Source organism: Diorhabda sublineata, chromosome 10, assembly GCF_026230105.1.
Source record: "Diorhabda sublineata isolate icDioSubl1.1 chromosome 10, icDioSubl1.1, whole genome shotgun sequence".
Lineage (NCBI taxonomy): Eukaryota > Metazoa > Arthropoda > Insecta > Coleoptera > Chrysomelidae > Diorhabda > Diorhabda sublineata.
Window position 1 is genome coordinate 4,229,599 of NC_079483.1, and position 20,924 is coordinate 4,250,522.

A 20,924-nucleotide genomic window follows, 5' to 3' on the forward strand; every position below is an offset into this window, starting at 1 on the left:
TTTGCGCATACTCTGGAACGTAATGTCGTCTGCGCGGTCAACGCTCGTCAAATGTCAAACGCACCAGGTAGAAACTTTGTACTTGATTTCTTTCTCAACCATCAAACCAGTTGCGTTAATATTTACGTATAAATATATTTTGTGTTGATAGATAAATCATTGAAGTAAGTAAAATGTGTAATATTTACATATACGTATCATTATTACTTAACTAGAATATCATTTTTTATAACCTCAAAATAGATTATGGAGAGTAATAATAAAGAAGTACTGAAATCTGAATTATTTATTAAGGAAAGTAAGAATGAAGAGGAATTGAAGACTGGATTATTTAATTGTCTTGAGTGTCATCGGACGTTCGTCAGCAAGACAACTAGGCATTGCAATGAAGTGCATTCTGAAAAGAACATTGATTCACTTACAAATGTATGGCCACTTTGTCAGGAATGTTTTACTAGGCATTTTAAAACTAAGCATAAAGGAAAATCTGAGACATGTTTAGAGTAAGTTTAATCGTGCAAATATTTATTTTTATCACAAATGGGCAACAAGTTCTGCATATATCCAATAATTCGATTATTTTAATTCATGCAAATGTTTGTATCTAATTTATTTTGGCTTGTAACTAATTTACTTCAATTTTGTAACTAATTCTTTCTAGTTTATAACTACCACAAAAGTGTAGAGATGCAGCGGTTTAAATCAACGAAAAAGAAACAATTAACAACAAAAACCAGATTTTCAAACGAACGGATATGGAAAAAAACTCATCGAAAGAAACAATAGATGATCAGAAAAGATCTAGTGAAGTTGTGCATACAAAATTCGATCACAGTTATGATTCTAGTTTACCTGAATCTACAAAACCAAAAAAAGTCATAAGTTTTGTAAAATAATAAACAATGTATCACTATATCCGTACAATTTATTAATATGTTAACATTAACTACATATTACAGGGGCATTTAGCACAAAGGATTAAAAGAGCGACCACTACCCTTGCGGCAGGAAAGTTTTTATTGACCGCGCGAAATTTCACCCTTTCATTTTAAATATTAGATAAACCGCCGCTACTACTATGACCGAAAAACCCAAGAGTTTTAAATCGTGAGAACACCTGCTTTTAAGCATAGCAACCATTCATCCCCCAAATAAAATATAGACGGAGATACCTCAGTGGTAAGAAATTTGCCAGCGCGAAATTTTAAAAATTTCGTACCCTTGCTATGAACCCTCTCCATTACTCGTTAATTTTGGGAATAAGTGACTAGTTAAGTGCACCGTTCAATTGTGCAGACGAGCATTTGAAATACTATTTCAAAAGTACCCGCCGAGACGCAGCGCATGCGCAAAGCGAACAAGGAGGAACGGACCCGTTTGACATTTATCCACTCGTGTTTAAATGGGTTACTTATACAAATATTTGTGAGTCGTTGGTTTTTTTTTTGGTCGGTCAAATGTAGTCTAGGTGAAAGGGATCACTTTCCAAGTACATATTTGTTTATACTTGTAAAGGAGCTCTGACAAAATTCACAAATAATTGGATTTTCTCTTGACTATTCTTTATTTTTATAAAAATGAGTCGGACATTTGGATGGCTAAACCATATATGTAATACTTCTACATGGACAGCTTTTATAAATGGAAGCTATTCCGACTAAGGAAGACAGAATGACAACGATTTCTATACTTCGAGGTTTCAGCTCGGTTCTGCGCATTCTCAAGCATGCGCAGTATAGATAAAGTGTCTCGAACGAGAGAGAAAATGAATATTGTGGACACCGTAGCGTAGGGACGTTTTTTCCCATACCAACTGTCCATATAGGAGTTAAACGAAGTGTCCTTTTTTTAATTTAATTAAAGAAGCGGTGGGGTGCGAGCAGCGCACGTGCATCGAGCGCACACTATCTGTGTCGAATCCGAAAGATCTTTATTTTATTGCCGAAGTGAGTTCTAGACATGGGCAAACATATGATTTTTATTATCATTAAGACGAAACGGAAAACCATCAGCAACATCTAAGATTTTCCAAAACGAGCAAATGTTCAATATTATATAAAATATTGAACAAAAATTGATAGAAAACATTATTTTTTCCACAAAAAAGCCTTTTAATTTGAGGAAGTATTAACTCTTTGTTATTCTGTTGTTAACTCTTTTATAATTTCTCTTCTTTTATTTACGGTAATAAACATTTGAAGCTAAATACAGGGATTGAAGATACAGTCTTTATACCTGGAAATCTGCAGTCGACGCATCCTAACCTAACCCTATATAATCTGTGCGCTCGATTCACGTGGGCTCGATGCCCGCTTTCAAATAAGCAGACAAAAGTCGATCAAAAACAACAACGTGTTGATTCGGAGCAGTGTTTGGCCATGTTTACAAAATCAGATTTTTATCATCAGCTGGGAAGATTATGGCTTCAGTATATTGGGATGCGTATGGAATATTGTTCATGAACTATCTCCAAAAGGGAGAGACAATCAATGGCGATTATAACATACGAGTTGTTGGATCGTTTGAATGCATAAATCAAGGAAAGACGACCTCATATGACGAAGAAAAAACCGCTCTTTCATCAAAACAATGCACCGATTTACAAATCGATGGCAACGATGATTAAATTGGACGAATTACACTTCGAATTGCTTTTTCTTCCAGTGACTATTCGCTGATCTCAAAAAAATGTTCACCGGTAAGAAACTCAGTTCAAATCAAGAAAGAATTGTTGTACAAGCACGGCATCGAAAAGTTAGAGAAATGTTGGTATGATTGTATTGCTCTTAAAGAAGAATAAAATCGATTTTTGGCAAAAAATGTGTTTTTCTTTGTTAGTCACACGATTTATTGAGTAATGTGTTACATATTACTCTGAAAAAGTTAATGTTTTGCCAGGAATTGTTGAAAACCATATCGAAAGTCCCTTTTTCATTGATAGCATCTTGAATGGACATAAATATTTAAAACTGCTCTAAAATAATGCGTGCCAACTTTGACAGACTTATCCTGATCCAGAAAACCCACAAGTTTCTGCGAGTATAAAATAGTTTCAGCTTTGGAGTATCGACCCATTACGAAATCAATTTCCGGCAGTACCCGGATCAAATTTTTTCAAATCTGTGAATAGAGGGGTTAAGATCGATAGAATCGACAGCACGATTTCCTGATATGACGCCATTAGACTTCTTTTTGTGACATGTCAAAAGTATTATTTATAGAACAGAATCCATCAACCTAGATGATCTAAAAGGATACATGCGATGAAATCAGTCACGTCTGAGATGTTGAATAAAATTAGAAGACATGTTTATAGTAGATTAATATGTTGCCAAGATGTTCGCGGCAAGCTTTTTGAACATCTAGAACATTGACATTACTGTGTTTTTGTTTTCTTTTACATTGTTGAAAAGTAATCAGTATTACTTATTAGGTTTTTAATTTAATACAGCTGATTTCTGAAATGAAATAATTTTCTTTTTTTAAGTTTTTGTAATAAATACATTTTTATAATAAAATAATTAAACAATATACTGGGGATTGCATTCATAATAAGAAAGTTGGTATTTGCTGTTGTCACATAACACACCAGGTGCAATTTTTTTTTCAAATAAAAATACAAATGACGTTTTTCCTCTTCTATTTATTTATTAACGAATTTATTCCATTTGGATGTTCCACATCGTATATCGATGTATGAATGGTTAAAAAATGTACATTTAGCGCCTTAACATACTAGCGGATTGCGAACGACTGCAAAGAGGAAATCGTGGCAAGCGCGTAACGAGATTGCTACGAATAGCAGTGTGGACGCCATTTTGTACTGTCGCGTACAAACGCCAGCCCGTACGCTGTATCCGTTTCCGGCGTCTTCGAAGTAGTGTTTCCTCCTCGGAATCCATTTTGTTAATGTGTTCGCGACGCATTCGTTGCGCGCTCGCTCCGCCTCGTGTAGCCGTTTGCGAACCGTTAGTATGATAAGACTGTTAGATAAGACGAAGTGTTATGGGACAATATGATATTGAAAACAAAATGGAGAAGTAGCAAAATATTTGACTTAATCCTATTTGAAATACTTTTATTTTGTCGTTGTCTTCTCAATATCATGATTAGCGGTAAAATATTTCGGTTTTAATATATTTTTCAATTTCGAAAAACAATCAGATATCGCATTGTACTAAATCTGGTTAGAAAGATGGATTAAAAATGAAAGCTGTTAGGTGATTTTTCAAGTATATTTCTTTGGTACATTTTCATCTGTTTTTGAGGTCGAACGACGTCCGATTAAACCGCTCATGCCACTTGTAAATAGTCTCTAGAAATGGATTTAGCTACCAAATATCTTTATCGCTACGCTCTTGGCACAAAAATCATCCTCATGATTAATAACCACCATTACAATTTCATTCAATTATATACTAATTACATTTTGAATATTTATATTTTGTTAAGTGATTGCAAATGTCAAAATTACGAAATTAAAGCCTTTTAGATATTTACTAAAAATGTATGAATAAACTCGTCATTATTAGTTAAGTTCTATGACACCAGTTGGAGTTAATGAAACTATTACCCGTATAATTACTAATAAAAACGACTTAAATGAGTTGCACTTGAACTGAATTAAACTATTCAGTAAGACGTAGTGAATGTATGCTGAAAGGGATATGGAATATTCAATTTTACTTTTACAAAACAAATGTGGATAGAGAACTGGGTAGTACTCGAGTACTTATAGTACTCGTTATAGTACTTAGGAGCACTCAGTATTCGTAAAGATGGGGTTTGTTAGAAAAGTGCTCAGGGCACGACGCATGCGGACTGCAAAATCAGTCGTGGCCAACTCACGACAGTTTTCAGTGAAGTGGTTTGTTAGAAAAGAAATTAAGAGTCTGTTTATCGCTGCGTGCTTACGTTCATATCAATTCAATAGAGAATTTTTTGTTACATTTCGCTCAGCTGAACATACCATTGACAGACAGTCTGCGTCAATAAATTATTGAGTTTAATTTGGACGTAGTCCTTCAGATGAACGCACAGTGCGTTACGATAGTGATTGTGTATATTCGTGCTAAATATAAATGTTAAAATTTTCTTTTGAATGAGAATAGCCATCTGAAACATATCACTCAATAACAAAGATCCAAAGATGGTCGAAGTATGGAACAAGAGGAATTATAATAATTTTCTTGATACTCGATTTCTGATCCAGGATATTTATCAGCGTCCAGGAGTTACAAGTTAAACTTCACTTTAGAGGCTCATCTAGGTAATTTGATTGCAGAAAAATACCCTCGGAAGTTCCTGGAATATGTGATATGTCGATTTCGTGTATACCGCCCTAGTTCTAACCAAAAACGATGCCAGATAGCGATACGCAGACGTTCCTCCGATAACTCGGCGGGCAGCTTCCGAGAAACCAAAGATTTTGGGTTCCTGAGGAAGAAAGACACCACCAGGAGTGGAGCCTGCGGCTTAATTTGACTCAACATGGGAAACCTCACCAGGCTCGGACACCGGAAGGATTGACAGATTGAGAGCTCTTTCTTGATTCAGTAGGTGGTGGTGCATGGCCGTTCTTAGTTGGTGGAGCTATTTGTCTGGTTAATTCCGATAACGAACGAGAGTTTGCTCACTAGGCGTATTTCGATATCTCAAAGGCCCGTCATGTTTCATGACAATATCCAACCATATAGGTACGCCAAATCAGTTTGAGCGAGTTGGGAATTAGTTATGAAGAAGCCAGCAAGGAGTTCGGATCTTATTCTGAGTTTTATATGGGATTCGCTTAAGAGAATGGCCCGAAAGTTAGTTCTCAGGAGCAGACCTAACCTAACCCAACCAAAACGCATACGAGGCGGTCGGTTTCACTGCGGTGAATAAATTCGGGTTTAATCTGCTTTTTTCATAAATTAAATAAAGACTTAGTAACCTACGATATAGCATTTTAGATATTTTGAAAAACGTCCCAGTAAAATCCGTCGCGCACTCCTATGGCTATCTTCTTGTTGACATCTTGTTCACCTACATCTTTACCAATTTGTACATGATTAGATAAATGGGCGGCGGCGGCACATACCTACCTACAATGGGGGCGGATGGAATTTAAACATCTATTTTTTATAGACATTAAATCAATTATAACTAGATTGCTTTTTTGTTCAAATGTAACATTTAGAACATTGAGAAATGATGTTTAATTGATTGAGCTGTTACGAACGATTAAAAAATAATTTATTTAATTCCAAAGAGAAACTACAAACAGATATTTATCTGAGAACAATTATGAAGTTAAATATAGATAAATGGACATGTGTTCATCGATAATTGATATAAACTATTTCTAAACAGTGTTGCCATGGACTAATTGATCGAAAAATTATGTCTCGGTACGATCAAGAACGTTATATGGTGTAGTAAGTCTCCTGTCTCTTGTTCATCAAGAAGGTTCCGGTTTATACCCCGTATTTGTTTGTTCTTTCATCTATGAAATAGGTTCCCGTTTTTAGCCGAAGTTCATGCTTTATGACATGACATGACAGGTTTTTACCAGAAAGATATGCCTATCACATATAAGAGCTGGAAGTTTCACCCTCTAGAAGTTCTTAGAACAATTCATAACAGATAATTGTGGTTTTGGTGATATAAGTGCAGAAGTTTCATTCTACAACAATCTAGAACATTCAAGAGTATTTGAGAGACTACGACATTTTAGAACCTTCTGGAAGGTTGTTTTATCTCTAATCTAACCTAACCAACCCTTGGGAGTAGTTTTAGATGCTTCTAACATAGCTGGAAACGAGGATGAGAACAAAGCCGAAAATCTTCTGCTGAAAGTGTTCCTAAAGCCTTCCAAAAGACGAGACAAGATATTATGGTGCCAGTTGCTAGCTCAAGTCCTGATCGCTAAATTTTGATGTTACTCCTGAGGATTTATCATCTTTCCCAATGGCAGGATTAAGGAAAGGAACAAGAAAACGTAGAAAGAAATTGAAGAGTGGTATTTTTATTTTTTTGAACTAAATTCTGAAAAAAGAACTTTGGCTAAGTTAAAAAGAAAGGAAAAGTAAATTTGGAGAAGTAACGAAAAAAGTATATACTTGCTTTGTGCTGACTGAGGTGAATCATGAGATTTATAAGCAGAAGTTGAGCGGCTTCAACCAGCTAATGTTGAAAACTTATGAAAGGACACATTTGCTGTTGTGGAATTCACAGGTGTTTGAAGTGATGTGTGAGAGCTAGCATTGGTGTTGTTTCATTTACAGTGGGTTTTGGGTTTGTAGTTGCAAATAAATTGAGTCCAATCTTGATCAATGTTCGATTTATTGAACAGGATTTCAAAGTGCGTTCAAATAAATAATAATAACGGAATAACAATTTCGGAGCACGTTTTTCTTTCGCCTTTCTTTTCGCTCGTGTCACTATTACATGAAACTGTCAAAAGGTGCTTATCGCCTACTAATTTAATAAAATCAGAATACATAATTACCAACTTTGACTCTATATAAAACAAAAGTATAGTGTGAAGTTGGATAGGGTCAAGGTTGGGTTGGGTTCGGGTCAGCTGTCAATTGATCAATTCTCAACACTCCTCCTTGATCAATTTACAGCGAAGTGTCTCAAAAACTTTTCTGTTGAGTGCTTTTGTGAAAATGTCTGCAATCTGTTTGCTGCTCTCGACGTGTTGCAGTGTCACAGTGTTGCCGACGTGTTGCTGAATGTGTTTTCGTGGTATCTCAATGTGTCTCTTGCCTCTGGTTGTCTTTCCTTCGTGTGCATTCTGTAACATGTGAATCGCTGACATGCTGTCGATTTTCAGAGTGATCGGCTGATCACTTTCCAGGATACCAAGTTCCAGTGCGAGTCTCTTAATCCAGCACACATCTCCAATCACAGACACTGCGGCTCGGTACTCGGCTTCTGCGGTTGAAGTCGCTACCAAACGCTGCTTCTGTGAGTACCAGACTACTGGTCCTCCTCTCATCACCAATACTCCACTTGTCGACTTTCCTGTCTCAGGGTCTCCTCCGAAGTCTGAATCGGTGTATGCTACGAGTTCTTTGCCTTCTCCGAAGTAGATTCCTGCTGTCACTGTCCCTCTCAAGTACTGGAATACATGTTTCACCATCGCCTGATGGCTTTTCATGGGATTGTTGCAGAATCGACTGAGGTAGTTCACGGCGAAACTGATGTCTGGTCGAGATATTGTAGCGAGGTACAACAAACTCCCTATCGCCTCGCGATAGTTGTTCTTCGCCGGTAGTGCCTCGTCGTTCTTGAAATCTGTTTTCTTGGTGATCATTCCTTGCTCAATTGGTGTGGATGCTGGGTTGCACTGTTCGAGTTTCATCCTCCTCAAGATCTTCTCCGTGTACCGAGGCTGATTCACGAAGATTCCATCTTTGTCGACCTTGATTTCCATGCCCAAGTACGTCAACTTGTCCTGAACTTTCTCACTGTAAGTGATCTGAAACTCCTTGCTTATTTCCTTCAAAAGTCTGTATATTCTCTTTTCATCTTTCCCAATTATCAGTCCATCATCCACGAAGAGTGAGAGCATAATGCTCTTGTCCTTGGTGTAGTAAATACACGGGTCGTCATCTGCGTTGATCAGGCCAACTTTCTTTACAAAGTGTGTAGTGACTCTCTCGTTCCACATCTTTGGGGCTTGCTTGAGTCCGTAAAGACTCTTATCCAACCTGCAAACTTTACCTGATCCATCGTCGAATCCTTCAGGCTGATTCATGTAGATGACTTGTTCCAGATTTCCATACAAGAATGCCGTTTTCACATCGAACGATACCAACTTCATTTTCTCTGACGCTGCGTGACTTAGTAGTAGTCGAATCGATGCATGGCGGGCTACTGGGCTGAATGTTTCCTTGTAGTCCACTCCTTCCTTCTGTTCAAATCCTCTGGCTACGAGTCTGGCCTTGTATCTTCCATCTGCTTTCTCTCGAAGTACCCACCGACATGTGATAGGTTTCACTCCTTCAGGGCAGTCCACCAGTTCCCAAGTTTTCATTTCCATTAGCGAGTCGTACTCCTCCTGCATTGCTTTTCTCCACTTTTCATCTTTAAGTGCCTGACTCACCGGAATGTCTTCAGCTTCACCAATCATGGCTACTTTTGCGCTCATTCCTCCATGTCTGTTATTAAGTACATAGTCTTTCAGTCTCGGTGGTGGTTGCAAAGTTCGACGATCTCGCAAACTTCTCCTTCCTGGCTCTTCTTCTGGCGGTTGTGTCCCACTTTCGTTCTCACTTTCCTCTTCAGCACTTTCTCCAGTCGTCCAGTTGTCTTCTTCTTCGTCTGACTCACTGCTGCTTTCTTTTTTCTTCTCAAGTGTACCCTCTGTTGCCGATGTCTCAACTTCAGTGCCTTGCCTCTGTCGTATCCTCTCCTCGTCGAAGATTACATTGTCTGAAGTAATGACCTCTCTTTTCTCTTTCATGTAAATCCTGTAACAGGGCGAATCAATGTCATAGCCAACCAGAATTCCCTTTTCTGATTTTCTATTTATTTTGCCTCTCTTTTGTGCTTGGGTCAGCACATAACATTCACAGCCAAAAGGTCGCAGTTTCTTAATCTTCATTTTCCTTCCAAACCACAATTCTGCTGGACTCTTTCCTGGTATGTTGCTGGTTCCTGTCTGGTTGATCGTGAAGATCACGTGGTTCATTGCCTCTGCCCATAGTTTCTCGTTCAATCCATCTTCATGTATCGCTGCCCTGGCTGCTTCGACAATAGTTCTCATTTCTCTTTCAACCCTTCCATTTTGCTCTGGCGTGTGTACATTCGTAAAGGTGTGAAAGATTCCCAACTTGTCCATGAGTTCTTTCGTTTTTGCATTCTTCAGTTCCGTGCCGTTGTCCGATCTCAGGCTCTTCACTCTCTTTCCTAGTTGATTTTCTACAAGTCTCAGGTAGCTTGCAATCTTCTCAGGGGCCTCACTTTTCGTCTTCATGAAATAACAGCTTCGGTAGTGAGTGAAGTCGTCCTTCAACATGAGCCAATACTTTGCTCCTCCCAGGGATGGGATGTTCATCTCTCCAGTGTCGACATGAACAAGATCTAACGGCTGCTGGGCTGTCTTAGGATTGTTCGGATGTGCGGATCGATGTTGCTTGCCATATGCGCACCCTGTGCACACATAATTATTCCAGTCATCAACATACTTGATCCCTTTCCTTTTTAGTATGTCCCTCACATACTTCACGTTTTGATGGGCGAGTCTTTCATGCCATACTTTGATCTGAACCATCAAACTTGCCTCTTCTTCCTGTCCTTCTCTTCTGAGCATCATTTTGTATAAATTTCCTTTGCGCCTTGCTACTGCCACAACCTCGTTGCTTTTCTTACAATGGAATATCGACTCGTTTTCATCTGCCTTCTGTACATGTCCCTTGTCTAACATCTGACTGACTGAGAAAAGATTAAAGTTGAGATTTGGTACATAGATCACATCTTCAAGTACCACTGGATACCACTTTTGACCATCAAAAGCCTCCATCTCAATGTTCCCGACTGCAACGCCATCTAGCCTAGTTGAATCTCCGATCACAATTGGGATTGGCTCGTCCAGCTCGACAAGCTGTACAAACCATTCTCGATGAGACGTCATGTGTTGACTGGCTCCACTGTCTTGATACCATGAAGTTGCCTGTCCTGCGAGATGTCGTTGTCCACTGTCGAGAGAGCTGTGGTCAAAAATGCCTTCTTGGGTTTTCCATTTGCTGACTTATTTCCTTCTTCTCGGGATGGACAATCCTTTGCGAAGTGGCCTTTCTGCTTACAATTGTTACATGAGTATTTCTTCTTGCAATACTCAATGTACTTCTGATATGCCTTTCCTCTGCACTCCTTGATCACGTGACCTGGCTTCCCACATTTGTAACATGTGAACTGTGACTTGTCCTGCTTGCTCGACGACTGCCCTTGTTTTCCACGTTTTGCCATGAGAGCGTTGCTGGTACTGCCCTCAAGTCTCAGACGTTCGATGAGTGTGTCCAAGTTCTTTGCATGTCCCGTCACGTTGTTCCACGCAGTTCTGAAATGTGCCAGTTTTGGCGGTAAGATACTCAAAATCCTTGTCATGACCCAACTTTCTCTCATTGGATCATTTTCAGTTGACAATTCCTCTGCCAAGTCCATGATCTCCATACAGTTCTCTATTGCTGACTTGCTCTCATCATACTCAAAGGTAAAGAATTTGATTCGGGACGTTTCTAAAGTTACATCAGTCTTTGTACCATATAAACTAACTAATTTGTCTATCATGTCTTTGGAAGTTTTACAATTTGCAATTTTGTTAGCTATCTTACTGTTTACATTTAAACCTATCAGTGTTTGAGCTTCGACATCTTTCTTGGTCCAAGCTGAAACAGTTGCATCTGACGCAGCACCTGCTGGTCTGACTTTCGTGCCTGATACAATCTCAAACAGGTCTTTGTTCTTAAGTACTAGGTTTAATTTAAATCGCCAAGAAATAAAATTGACATTCCCCTGACTATCTTCACTTAACATCTCCAACTGAGATTTTACAGTATCCATTTTGCATTTAAATTCTACAATTTGACTGACTTCTGACAATTTTTTTTTAAATAAACAAAATGAATTTACAATCTTTCGTAGCGATTTTCTGACTTAAAACGACTTGCGTGTGCGTTGTTCAACGTTGACTTGCTGTGCGAGCCGGATGTGGTCGTCTGACTGCGTGCCTGACTGACGTTTTGAACTGCTTTCTGGACTTCGCCGTCGCTTTCCTGGCTTTATTTACAACAAAACCCTTTTACAGCTGCCCTGGGCCCATAACCTGTTGTTTCATTTACAGTGGGTTTTGGGTTTGTAGTTGCAAATAAATTGAGTCCAATCTTGATCAATGTTCGATTTATTGAACAGGATTTCAAAGTGCGTTCAAATAAATAATAATAACGGAATAACAATTTCGGAGCACGTTTTTCTTTCGCCTTTCTTTTTGCTCGTGTCACTATTACATGAAACTGTCAAAAGGTGCTTATCGCCTACTAATTTAATAAAATCAGAATACATAATTACCAACTTTGACTCTATATAAAACAAAAGTATAGTGTGAAGTTGGATAGGGTCAAGGTTGGGTTGGGTTCGGGTCAGCTGTCAATTGATCAATTCTCAACAATTGGTTTCCCTGTTGTTTAGTTCGGGTTCATATGCATACTCGTAGATCCATGATTCATCGTCTATCGCAATTTTATAGATAGCATTCCTTTGTTCTAATCGACACGAGTTTTTTTTGAGCGAGTGTCAAATTATGCGATCTTCAACGCGAAAAAATCTTTTTGACAGACAAATGTTCATGCAATATTGAATATTTACGAGTGAAACTTATGCCCACGTATGCCTCAATCTCACGATATGTCACAAGACGATATTGCAATGTCAGTTTACGCACAGCATCAATGTATTCTGGCACATCAGCCGATTTTGGACGACCTTCATGAAATTTATCATGCAGCGAAGTGAATTCGAAAAACCAGCTCGAGAAGGTGCTTCATCACTAGAAGTCGAAGCGAGTTAATCGGCACACAGCTGTTGGTTTAATCCACGTCGAAAGTCATAGAAAATTTTTGTGGCCAAGATGTTTCAAGTAACTCTAAATAACCTTTGTCTGAGTACGTTCACTATTAAAAATGTCAAACTTTATGATGGCAATGTCAAATTTGACAAATTCAAATCAGTGTTGCAACTTAGGTAGCAATGCTTTTCAAAAAATTATCGAAAAAATTATAAACAATTATAAACATAAGTCAATTAATTATTTATATAATTATAATTTATTATTATTTTAATTTAATTTAATTTTTATTATTATTATAATTCACTATGATTGTTTAAAAAACTAATCTTATACGAGGTTAATTATTCTTTTGAAAAGGGTGAAACACCTACGAGCCGTTACTGGCCATTACTGCTCTACTATAAGTAAATCAATCAAAAGAGAAAGTCATCAGATGAAAATTTCTGGAAGTTATCATCACATAACAAGCTTCAAACGCTACTGGACAGTAGCGCCAACTAGTGAACAGTAAAACGTTAACTTTCATTGGGAATCATTGACGGTTATAACGAGAAGTGTCAACTAGACATATCAAATAAACAGAAATAAAAATGGAAGAGGAACTTCCTGGCGAAGGAAGTTTTATTCCGAGAAAATGGGAAGAACCGCTACAGTTTCTGATAGACCAAATAGTAGATTTGAAATTAACATTCGAAGAAGCTTCAAGAAGTTTAAATACGTTAGGTAAAGATGAGAGTGCTGTAAGATATGCTTATTTAATGCTAACAGCAACCGATCGTAAGTTAACCGACATATCCGTAATAGTGAATTTCAGTCATTTGCAATTTGTGGATTTGAGTGGTAATTATCTAACACTGGAAGCTTTGCAAGTTCTAAGTCAACTGCCTTATTTGTTGTATATAAGAGCGGAAAGAAATCGCATAGAATCGGCTGGTTTGAACCCGATGCATTTTTTACAAGTTCTCATTTTCAATAAAAATTCCATAAGGGAAACGGGCGAAATATGTCAACCGATACTTGAAACTTTAGAACTAGCGGATAATTTCATCTACACGGTTCAATTCGATGCCGAACGTTTGGAAAACTTGAAGGAGCTCGTCCTCAGTGGAAACCATTTATTAGATACTTCGGGCACCTATCCCAAAAATTTAGAAAAACTATTTATGGGTAAAAACAAGATCATCAGAATAAACAGCGATTTAGTTCAATTGAAAAAACTCAAATATTTGCATTTAAGAGATAACAACATAAGAAAACTCACCGGGTTCAGCGAAACGTTGGAAAATCTCACGTATCTCAACTTGAGAAGCAATAATATAAATAAAGTAAGACAACTAAGGAAACTTAAATGTCTTCCTAAATTAGAAACGCTAATAGTATTAGATAATCCATTTTATAAAAGGGATATGGAAAGGAAAGAAAAAGAAGAAGAAGCCGGGGAAGATAAGACTACTGATTATACAGGTATACAGAATTAAATAAGAGCAATTGACACATACGATCATGGTCCCAGAAGTAGCTGGCCTAGCAGATAAAATAAAAATGAGTTTGATGCCCTTTTTATAATAAGAATCATCAAGCTCCTCAAAATAAGCAATTAACTGCCGATATCACCTTTTCATTATTGGAAAATCTTTGACCACCGAATCCTTTTCCAAATCTGAGAACAGAAAATATTCCAAGGGGTCTAAATCTTGCGAATTGGGTGTATAAGGTAGCAATTCAAACTATAATTCAGTAATTTTGGTCATTTCAATAACGGATGTGTGAGCTGGTGCATTGTCTTGATGAAACAACATTTTTTTCTTAGCTAAATGCGGCCGTTTTTATTTGATTTCTTCACTTAAACGTTTCAATAAGTTTATATAATACTCGCCGTTGATAGTTTTTCCTTCTTTTAAGATAGTCAATGAAAATTATCTCACATGCATCCCATGAAACCGACGCCATGACCTTGGCTGCAAATGAAAGTGTCTCTGCCTTCTGTGAAGCTGGTTTAGTCCATTTTTTTTATTGTTCTTTTGTTTCGGATGGTGATGGACCCAAGTTTCAAACGGCGCAAAAATTTGGCTATATTTCTGGGAAACATTGCCAAACACTCAATGGAAACTTCTCGACGCAGCACCCATTTTGCGCACAACTTTCTCATGTCCAAATTTTGAGTGAATAGCGCACTTTTTGAAATGCCTACTATGTCTGCAAGCTCGCGCACTTCCAGTCGACGATCATCCAGTGCATCTTTGTGGATGTTCTTCAACATTTCTGGAGTCGTCACCTCATTTGATCGATCACTGCGATGCTGATCTTCTCAAGTCGTACAGCCTCGCTTAAATTCTGCTATCTAATATTTAACGATGACCAATTTTTTCCATGTTTACAAATTAGATGAAAACGTTACTATTGATGGCTTCCAAAAAAATACTAAACAACGTGGTGTTTTCAAACTCGAAACATACGCTGTATAATATCGGTACTTTCTAATACTGTAGTATTTTAAAGCAATTACCGCCATCTCTAGGTCAGGGCAGGTACTTCTGGGACCATGCTCGAACATAAAACGTTAAATACGTCTATGATCCTACGTTCCAAAATACATTATCCTTTTTATCTGCTTAATCAAAATAGTGCCAAAATCATTTTTATGCGAAATTTTGATCAAAGCAACGGGCTTTTTAGATTTGAATACTATAATTTGGGTAAAAGTAGTATACATATTCAGATTATTATGGTGGCTACTGTTTTCAATGTACCAAGGTTTATTGACGGTGTTCTGAAATCTTTGAATGACTTTGTTGATTACTTACCAGCGCAGACCTATAGTTGATTGTCCTACGATGAAATGGGTTTGAGTATTTGTCTATAAAGCATTAACTTGTGTACAGAATAGAATTTAGTTCAACCAGCCAGTACACTTTTTTATTTAATTTGAAGTTGTTCCCTTCTTTTTCAATATCAACTTTGCAGCGAATCTTAGCATCGAAGGTTATCAAAATAAAAGATTTCTACTATTCACCTATGAAATAATTTCCAAATTCAATATTTCGTAAATGTATTCCGCCGTTCATTGAAGGGGAAAACAACTACTTTCCTGGCTAATGCCTCGACGAATATTGAATTATAACTCCTCTCAATAACGTGATGTCAATCGACCTTTTGGTCGATATTAATATCCCCAAATGGCTCGCAATTGCAAGGAGAGGTTGTAACTACTGACTAGTTTCGACGTTGTTACATCTCATCAGAGTGATGTAACAAACTCTCGTTCGGGCTTGAGACCCAAACTGAAGACAAAATAAAGAGCGTCGCTATTTGGTTCATGTAGTTAAGCATTCCCCAGCAAACGCTAGCAGGCGACATGTAGGGTATCACCGATAATATAGATTCTGATGGTAAATGAGGTGTGTAAAATGTATCAAAATAAAGGACTTCTACTATTCACTTTTGAAATAATGTCGAAATTCAATATTTTGAAAATGTATTCTGCTTTTCTTCAATATACGATTTACGGGGTATATAGGTAAACTCCCCCCAATCATCATATTTTGGGCTCTGTATCGGTTCTTATGAGAGACACCCTGTATAGTTGTCAATATTGCTTTCTGGTTTGTACTGTATTTTTGTAGTGAGTGGTAAAATGAGTGTTTTTTCAATAGCATATGAGAGCGCTAATTTTTCGCCTAGACCTCAGTTCGAGACCATAAATTCTCTCAAATTTTATACATGAGATATAAACAGCATTTTTTATACTACTGTGAATGTAAGTTTACATAATTTGGAATATATTCAGAATAATTACTTTCAATACATCGTTACTTGTTTTTTTGTTCTGAAAAGTTATAGTTTTTAAATGACTTTTGTGTTTAAACAAAAAATTAGTCCATAAAACTTATCGGTGGCTGGGAATGTCCGTAGCAAAAGCATATATAGAAATCTCAATTTTGAACAACAAAATTGAGATTTCTATCAAAATATTGAATAGGTACTTGCATTTTTTGAACAGTTTCTATTTACGTTTCAATAGGGATGCAGAAATTAATTTTTTGGCGGTTGCACAAAAATATATTTCCCACACGACCGCAATATATAACCAACTAAAAGTGAATATCGTTTTAGATACCACCACTGAAGTAACGGATAAAACGGAATACTATGGGGAAGGCGGTCCACCTCCTGCTCCTCCTGTTGACGTCCTTAGAGTTAGAATTCTTGCTCTGTTGCCAAATCTCAAAAGGTTGAATAAAGATTTTGTCACTTTAGATGAACAGGAAGTCGTCGAATCGACGAGGCAATCTTTGTTAGATGAAATATTCGATGAAGAGAGTAGCGAAGATGACACCGACGTTGCTACAACTACCAGTTATACTACAGAGTTTACAACAGAAACAGACTTCGGTGAACAGGTATTAGAACAGGAGGAACAGATCGATCTTAAGACTGTTGAATTTGCGGATATGTAGTCAGTAATATAGTTTACCTTAATATAATCTGGTTTTTTTAGTTTAAATTGTGTTACTAATACCAATTTCCAGCGGGGATTCCTCAATAAATACATTTGCACCCGCAAGTTTAACGCCTACACTTAAACAAACTAATTATTTTCTGTCCTGCCATTCTTTCGATTTTTTTTAAGCGATCAATTATTTCGTAAGGAGTTAATTATGCGTAACGTGAGGAAATTTATACTGATCCGTGTGCACATAAAAGTAGTGCACTTGTAGCTCGCTAATGTAATAATCAAAGTCGAATTTTCATGACAAAGTTCCAGTGGCTCCACTATAAAGACTTGATATGGCCCTGTGCGACTTTTTTTCGTTTGCAAAGTGAAGGGTTACAAGATTTAATAGCGACGATGCATCATATTTTTATGGTGGCATACAAGCTTTAGTGAGACAATTTGACAAGTATGGGGAATAGTTTATTTTTATTTATGATATTTTCTTCGATGTTAGACTATGAACTCATGAACCGCACCATGTAAATATCGTAAAAAATTTACTAAGTAATGCCGTTACAGTCGTGGATAAAATGTTGTGGATATATGCAAAGATACTACTGATAAATCTGAAGATGACATAGATGACGATCCTAATAGAGATTTACAAATAAATATATTATACATTCAAAAACATTTAACAAAACTATAAGTAGCTATATCAATTTAATAATGCAAATTATTTTTCTTCAAATCCTGTCCCGACAAAATAATTTAAATAACACACAAATTTGTTTAGTCCTTTGTACTTTTTGGTAACGTAAATAATAACCTTTTTTTTAGTATTAAACTTAGTCGATAATTATTATTGCCACACTTCTTGAGATATTTAAAAAATTTGAGTCTCTCTATACACTTGTCATATTATAGGAGTGATGATGAGTCTGTTAGGTTAGGTTAGGTTATAAGTGTGATGATGAGTCTGTTAGTTTAATTTATAGGAGTGATGATGAGTGTTAGGCGAAAGGATCCGCAACTTTGAACAATCAAATCCAATTACACTTTAACTTATGTTGGTGGATTATTTACTGATTTAACACATCACTACAAAGGAAAACCTTCAACTAACTTCCCGATTAATATATTTATTTAATCAGTTAGACGTTAAATTAATTATTTTAAATATTAATTAAACACCCTATATTCATGCGTTCCAAAAACTTGAAAAGACGTTGTAAACATATTTACTTACTAGAAAAGCCTCGTTTAAATAATATATTGTAAAAAGTAAACTGGTTAGTCATCTCACTAAAACACTTTTCAAATGAATTAACACCGAATCACCATCGTGTCATTATTTGTGCGCATTCCACTTAAGCATCAAATCGTACTGAAAGCTAACTAACTACCTGTTTGCGGTTCAAATCAGTATTACAAATTTTCAGACGAGATAGTTACACAGCACGATGACTAATTTCGAATGTAAATAAATTAGAAAATTAGATAAATATTAATACAAAAAGTATTTCTACAGTCATTGGAATTAACTTGTGTTTATTCTATAAAAATGTTAATGGGTCTATAATATTGTTAATAAGGGCAAGGGACGAATTTACGTTGGAATATTGTTTAAATAAATAAATCATTATTCACTTTGTTTATAATATTATGAAGCAATTTATTATATTGGATTACAACACAATTTATAGTATTATAAAAGTCATGTTATTGATAAAATATGAAAAATTCAAAAATAAAAGTATTGAACACTGGAAATTGGAATACAAGGGTTGTCTGAAAAGTTTCCGACCACACACCAAAGAGATATAGGGAGAGACAGACGGAGGTAGAGAGGTTCGTTGGGTTGAGGGAACCCCTTCTTTTTTTTGGATTTATTGAGTTCATCCCTGATAAATGAAAAAAATGAAAACGACGAGTGAAAAAAAAAGAAAGAAACGTCCAATAGAAAGAACGGTTTTTCGCAGATATATTTTTATGATATTTTTTGTATAGTTTTTTGATTATTCAGCTAAGTGGGTAGTTGGATGACCTCAATATTTGAGCATGCGTTGATAGATCCTCTACAAAATTCCAGCCATTTTGAACAATTAGTTTCTGTTTTCCTTGATACTGAAAAAGAGACATGTAGGGTTTCAAAAATACCCAATAAAAATATAAAGAGATCAGAGTGGTGGATGGATGAGATAAGAAAGTTATCGAAAGAAAAATAGATGACATATTTGGATACGTGAAAGAACGATTCAGGAAAAAATGAAGTAGTAAAAAAAGAAGTATAAATTGCAGACACAAAATGACGGAAAACTATAGAGAAAATCTCAAATTACTTTATGGAATACTAAAGCAATTAAGAAAGAAAAGGGAATATAGTATGATGAGTTTAAAAGACAACGAAAAAAATATAATCACGGAGGAAGATAAACTAATAGAGAGATGGAGGACATTGAGGATGAGAAGATTGAAATAAGCAATAATGAAGTTTTCGCGAAGATAAGGCAAGAACAAGTTGTAGAAGAAATTGAAACATTAAAGCACCAGGAAGAGATAATATAAATGATGAAATATATGGATGAAAAGGGAATAAATGAATTAACAGAATTATAAAACAAGATAATCCAGCAGAAAAGGATACCCTGAGATTGGAATTTCCCGTCAGTATGAGCTCGACAGCTGCATATCTCGGTCCTCGCAGGATGTCTCCCAAATAAGATACTTTTCGTTGTTTAATCGCCACGATCAGTTTTCTTTCCACATCCGCTCCCTTCAGTACTTCTTCATTTGTCATGTGTTCGGTCCATGGGATCTGCAGAAGTCTGTGCAACAGGGACCACGTTTCCACACCATACAAAAGCATTGGCCAAATATAACATTTCATCACCCTCAATCTAAAGCTTAAGGGGACTTCTCGGAGGATTAGGCTTGAAAAAATACTTTAGAGCACTCGCAATGTGGTTTTAGAAGTGGATGAAGAATAAACAATTAAACAATCAAGTGCGAAATTAATAAATTATGGAAATTCGTTTATGATTTATAGATTTGGAGAAAGTCGTTGATCAAATAAGTATATTTAAAATACTTAAGAACAGTGATATAGATTATAAAACAATAACAATGATAAAAATGTATGTATAACAATAATAAAAATGTGGTACAAGCAAACAAAAATGAATCGAAGGAATGTACCACAAAGATAGGTGTCAAATAAGGATGTTTAATAAGTCTAAATACTTTTCACTTTTTTTATACGCCAAAATAAATGTATAAGAGAACTACTACTATAGAGAACCATAGAGAACTATAGAGAACTTACTATAGAACCGAACAAAATTTCAATGTCAAAATCTTTTATTACCCAACATATTCTCCTCTTAATTGGATATATTTATTACAGCGAACCTGCCACGTCTCTAGACCTTTCAAAAAAATGTTTCTTCTTGCTTTGCAAACCAGACCTCCACAGCTTTTATTACTTCCTCGTTGGAAGAAAATTTACGACTTTTTTAACCTTTTTTTTTTCAGTTGAGGAGCCAAATCTGGTAAATAAGGGGGGTGTTCTAGTAAGTCAAACCCTAAATCACGAATTTTTTGCATGACAACATGAGATTTATGTGCAGGGGCGTTGTCCTGCAAAAACAAAACACCTTTGAATAGCTTTCCACGTATTTTCTCTTTAATATTTTCCCGTAGAGTGCTCAGTAATGTCGAATATTAATCTCCAGTTATTGATCTACCCTTATCTGAAGCAATAACTTTTCCAGCAGATTTTTGGACACCAAACTTCTTAGGTCTTGGAGAACCAGAGTGTCGCCATTCCTTCGATTGTTGCTTTGTTTTTGGATCGTAGAAATGTATCCAAGTCTCATCCATAGTAACAATTCGGTTTAAGAAGTCTACATCGTTTTCTAATCGAGCACAGAT

The 20,924-nt window shown here is 36.4% G+C and overlaps 1 protein-coding gene across 2 annotated transcripts in view; it reads right to left on the reverse strand.

Moving 5' to 3' along the window:
- The window catches only part of LOC130449285 (uncharacterized), a 109,411-nt gene that overhangs the window by 33,986 nt on the left and 54,501 nt on the right, over window positions 1-20,924 (reverse strand). Inside the window, exon 1 of one of the 2 annotated variants that reach the window (XM_056787005.1) lies at window positions 18,241-18,415. The exons of the other annotated variant lie outside the window; for it this stretch is intronic. Within the exon in view, the coding sequence (XP_056642983.1) occupies window positions 18,241-18,292 (52 nt within the window). The 5' untranslated portion in view covers window positions 18,293-18,415. Of the gene's footprint in view, window positions 1-18,240; window positions 18,416-20,924 lie in introns of those variants that run through there. 2 annotated transcript variants of the gene reach the window in all.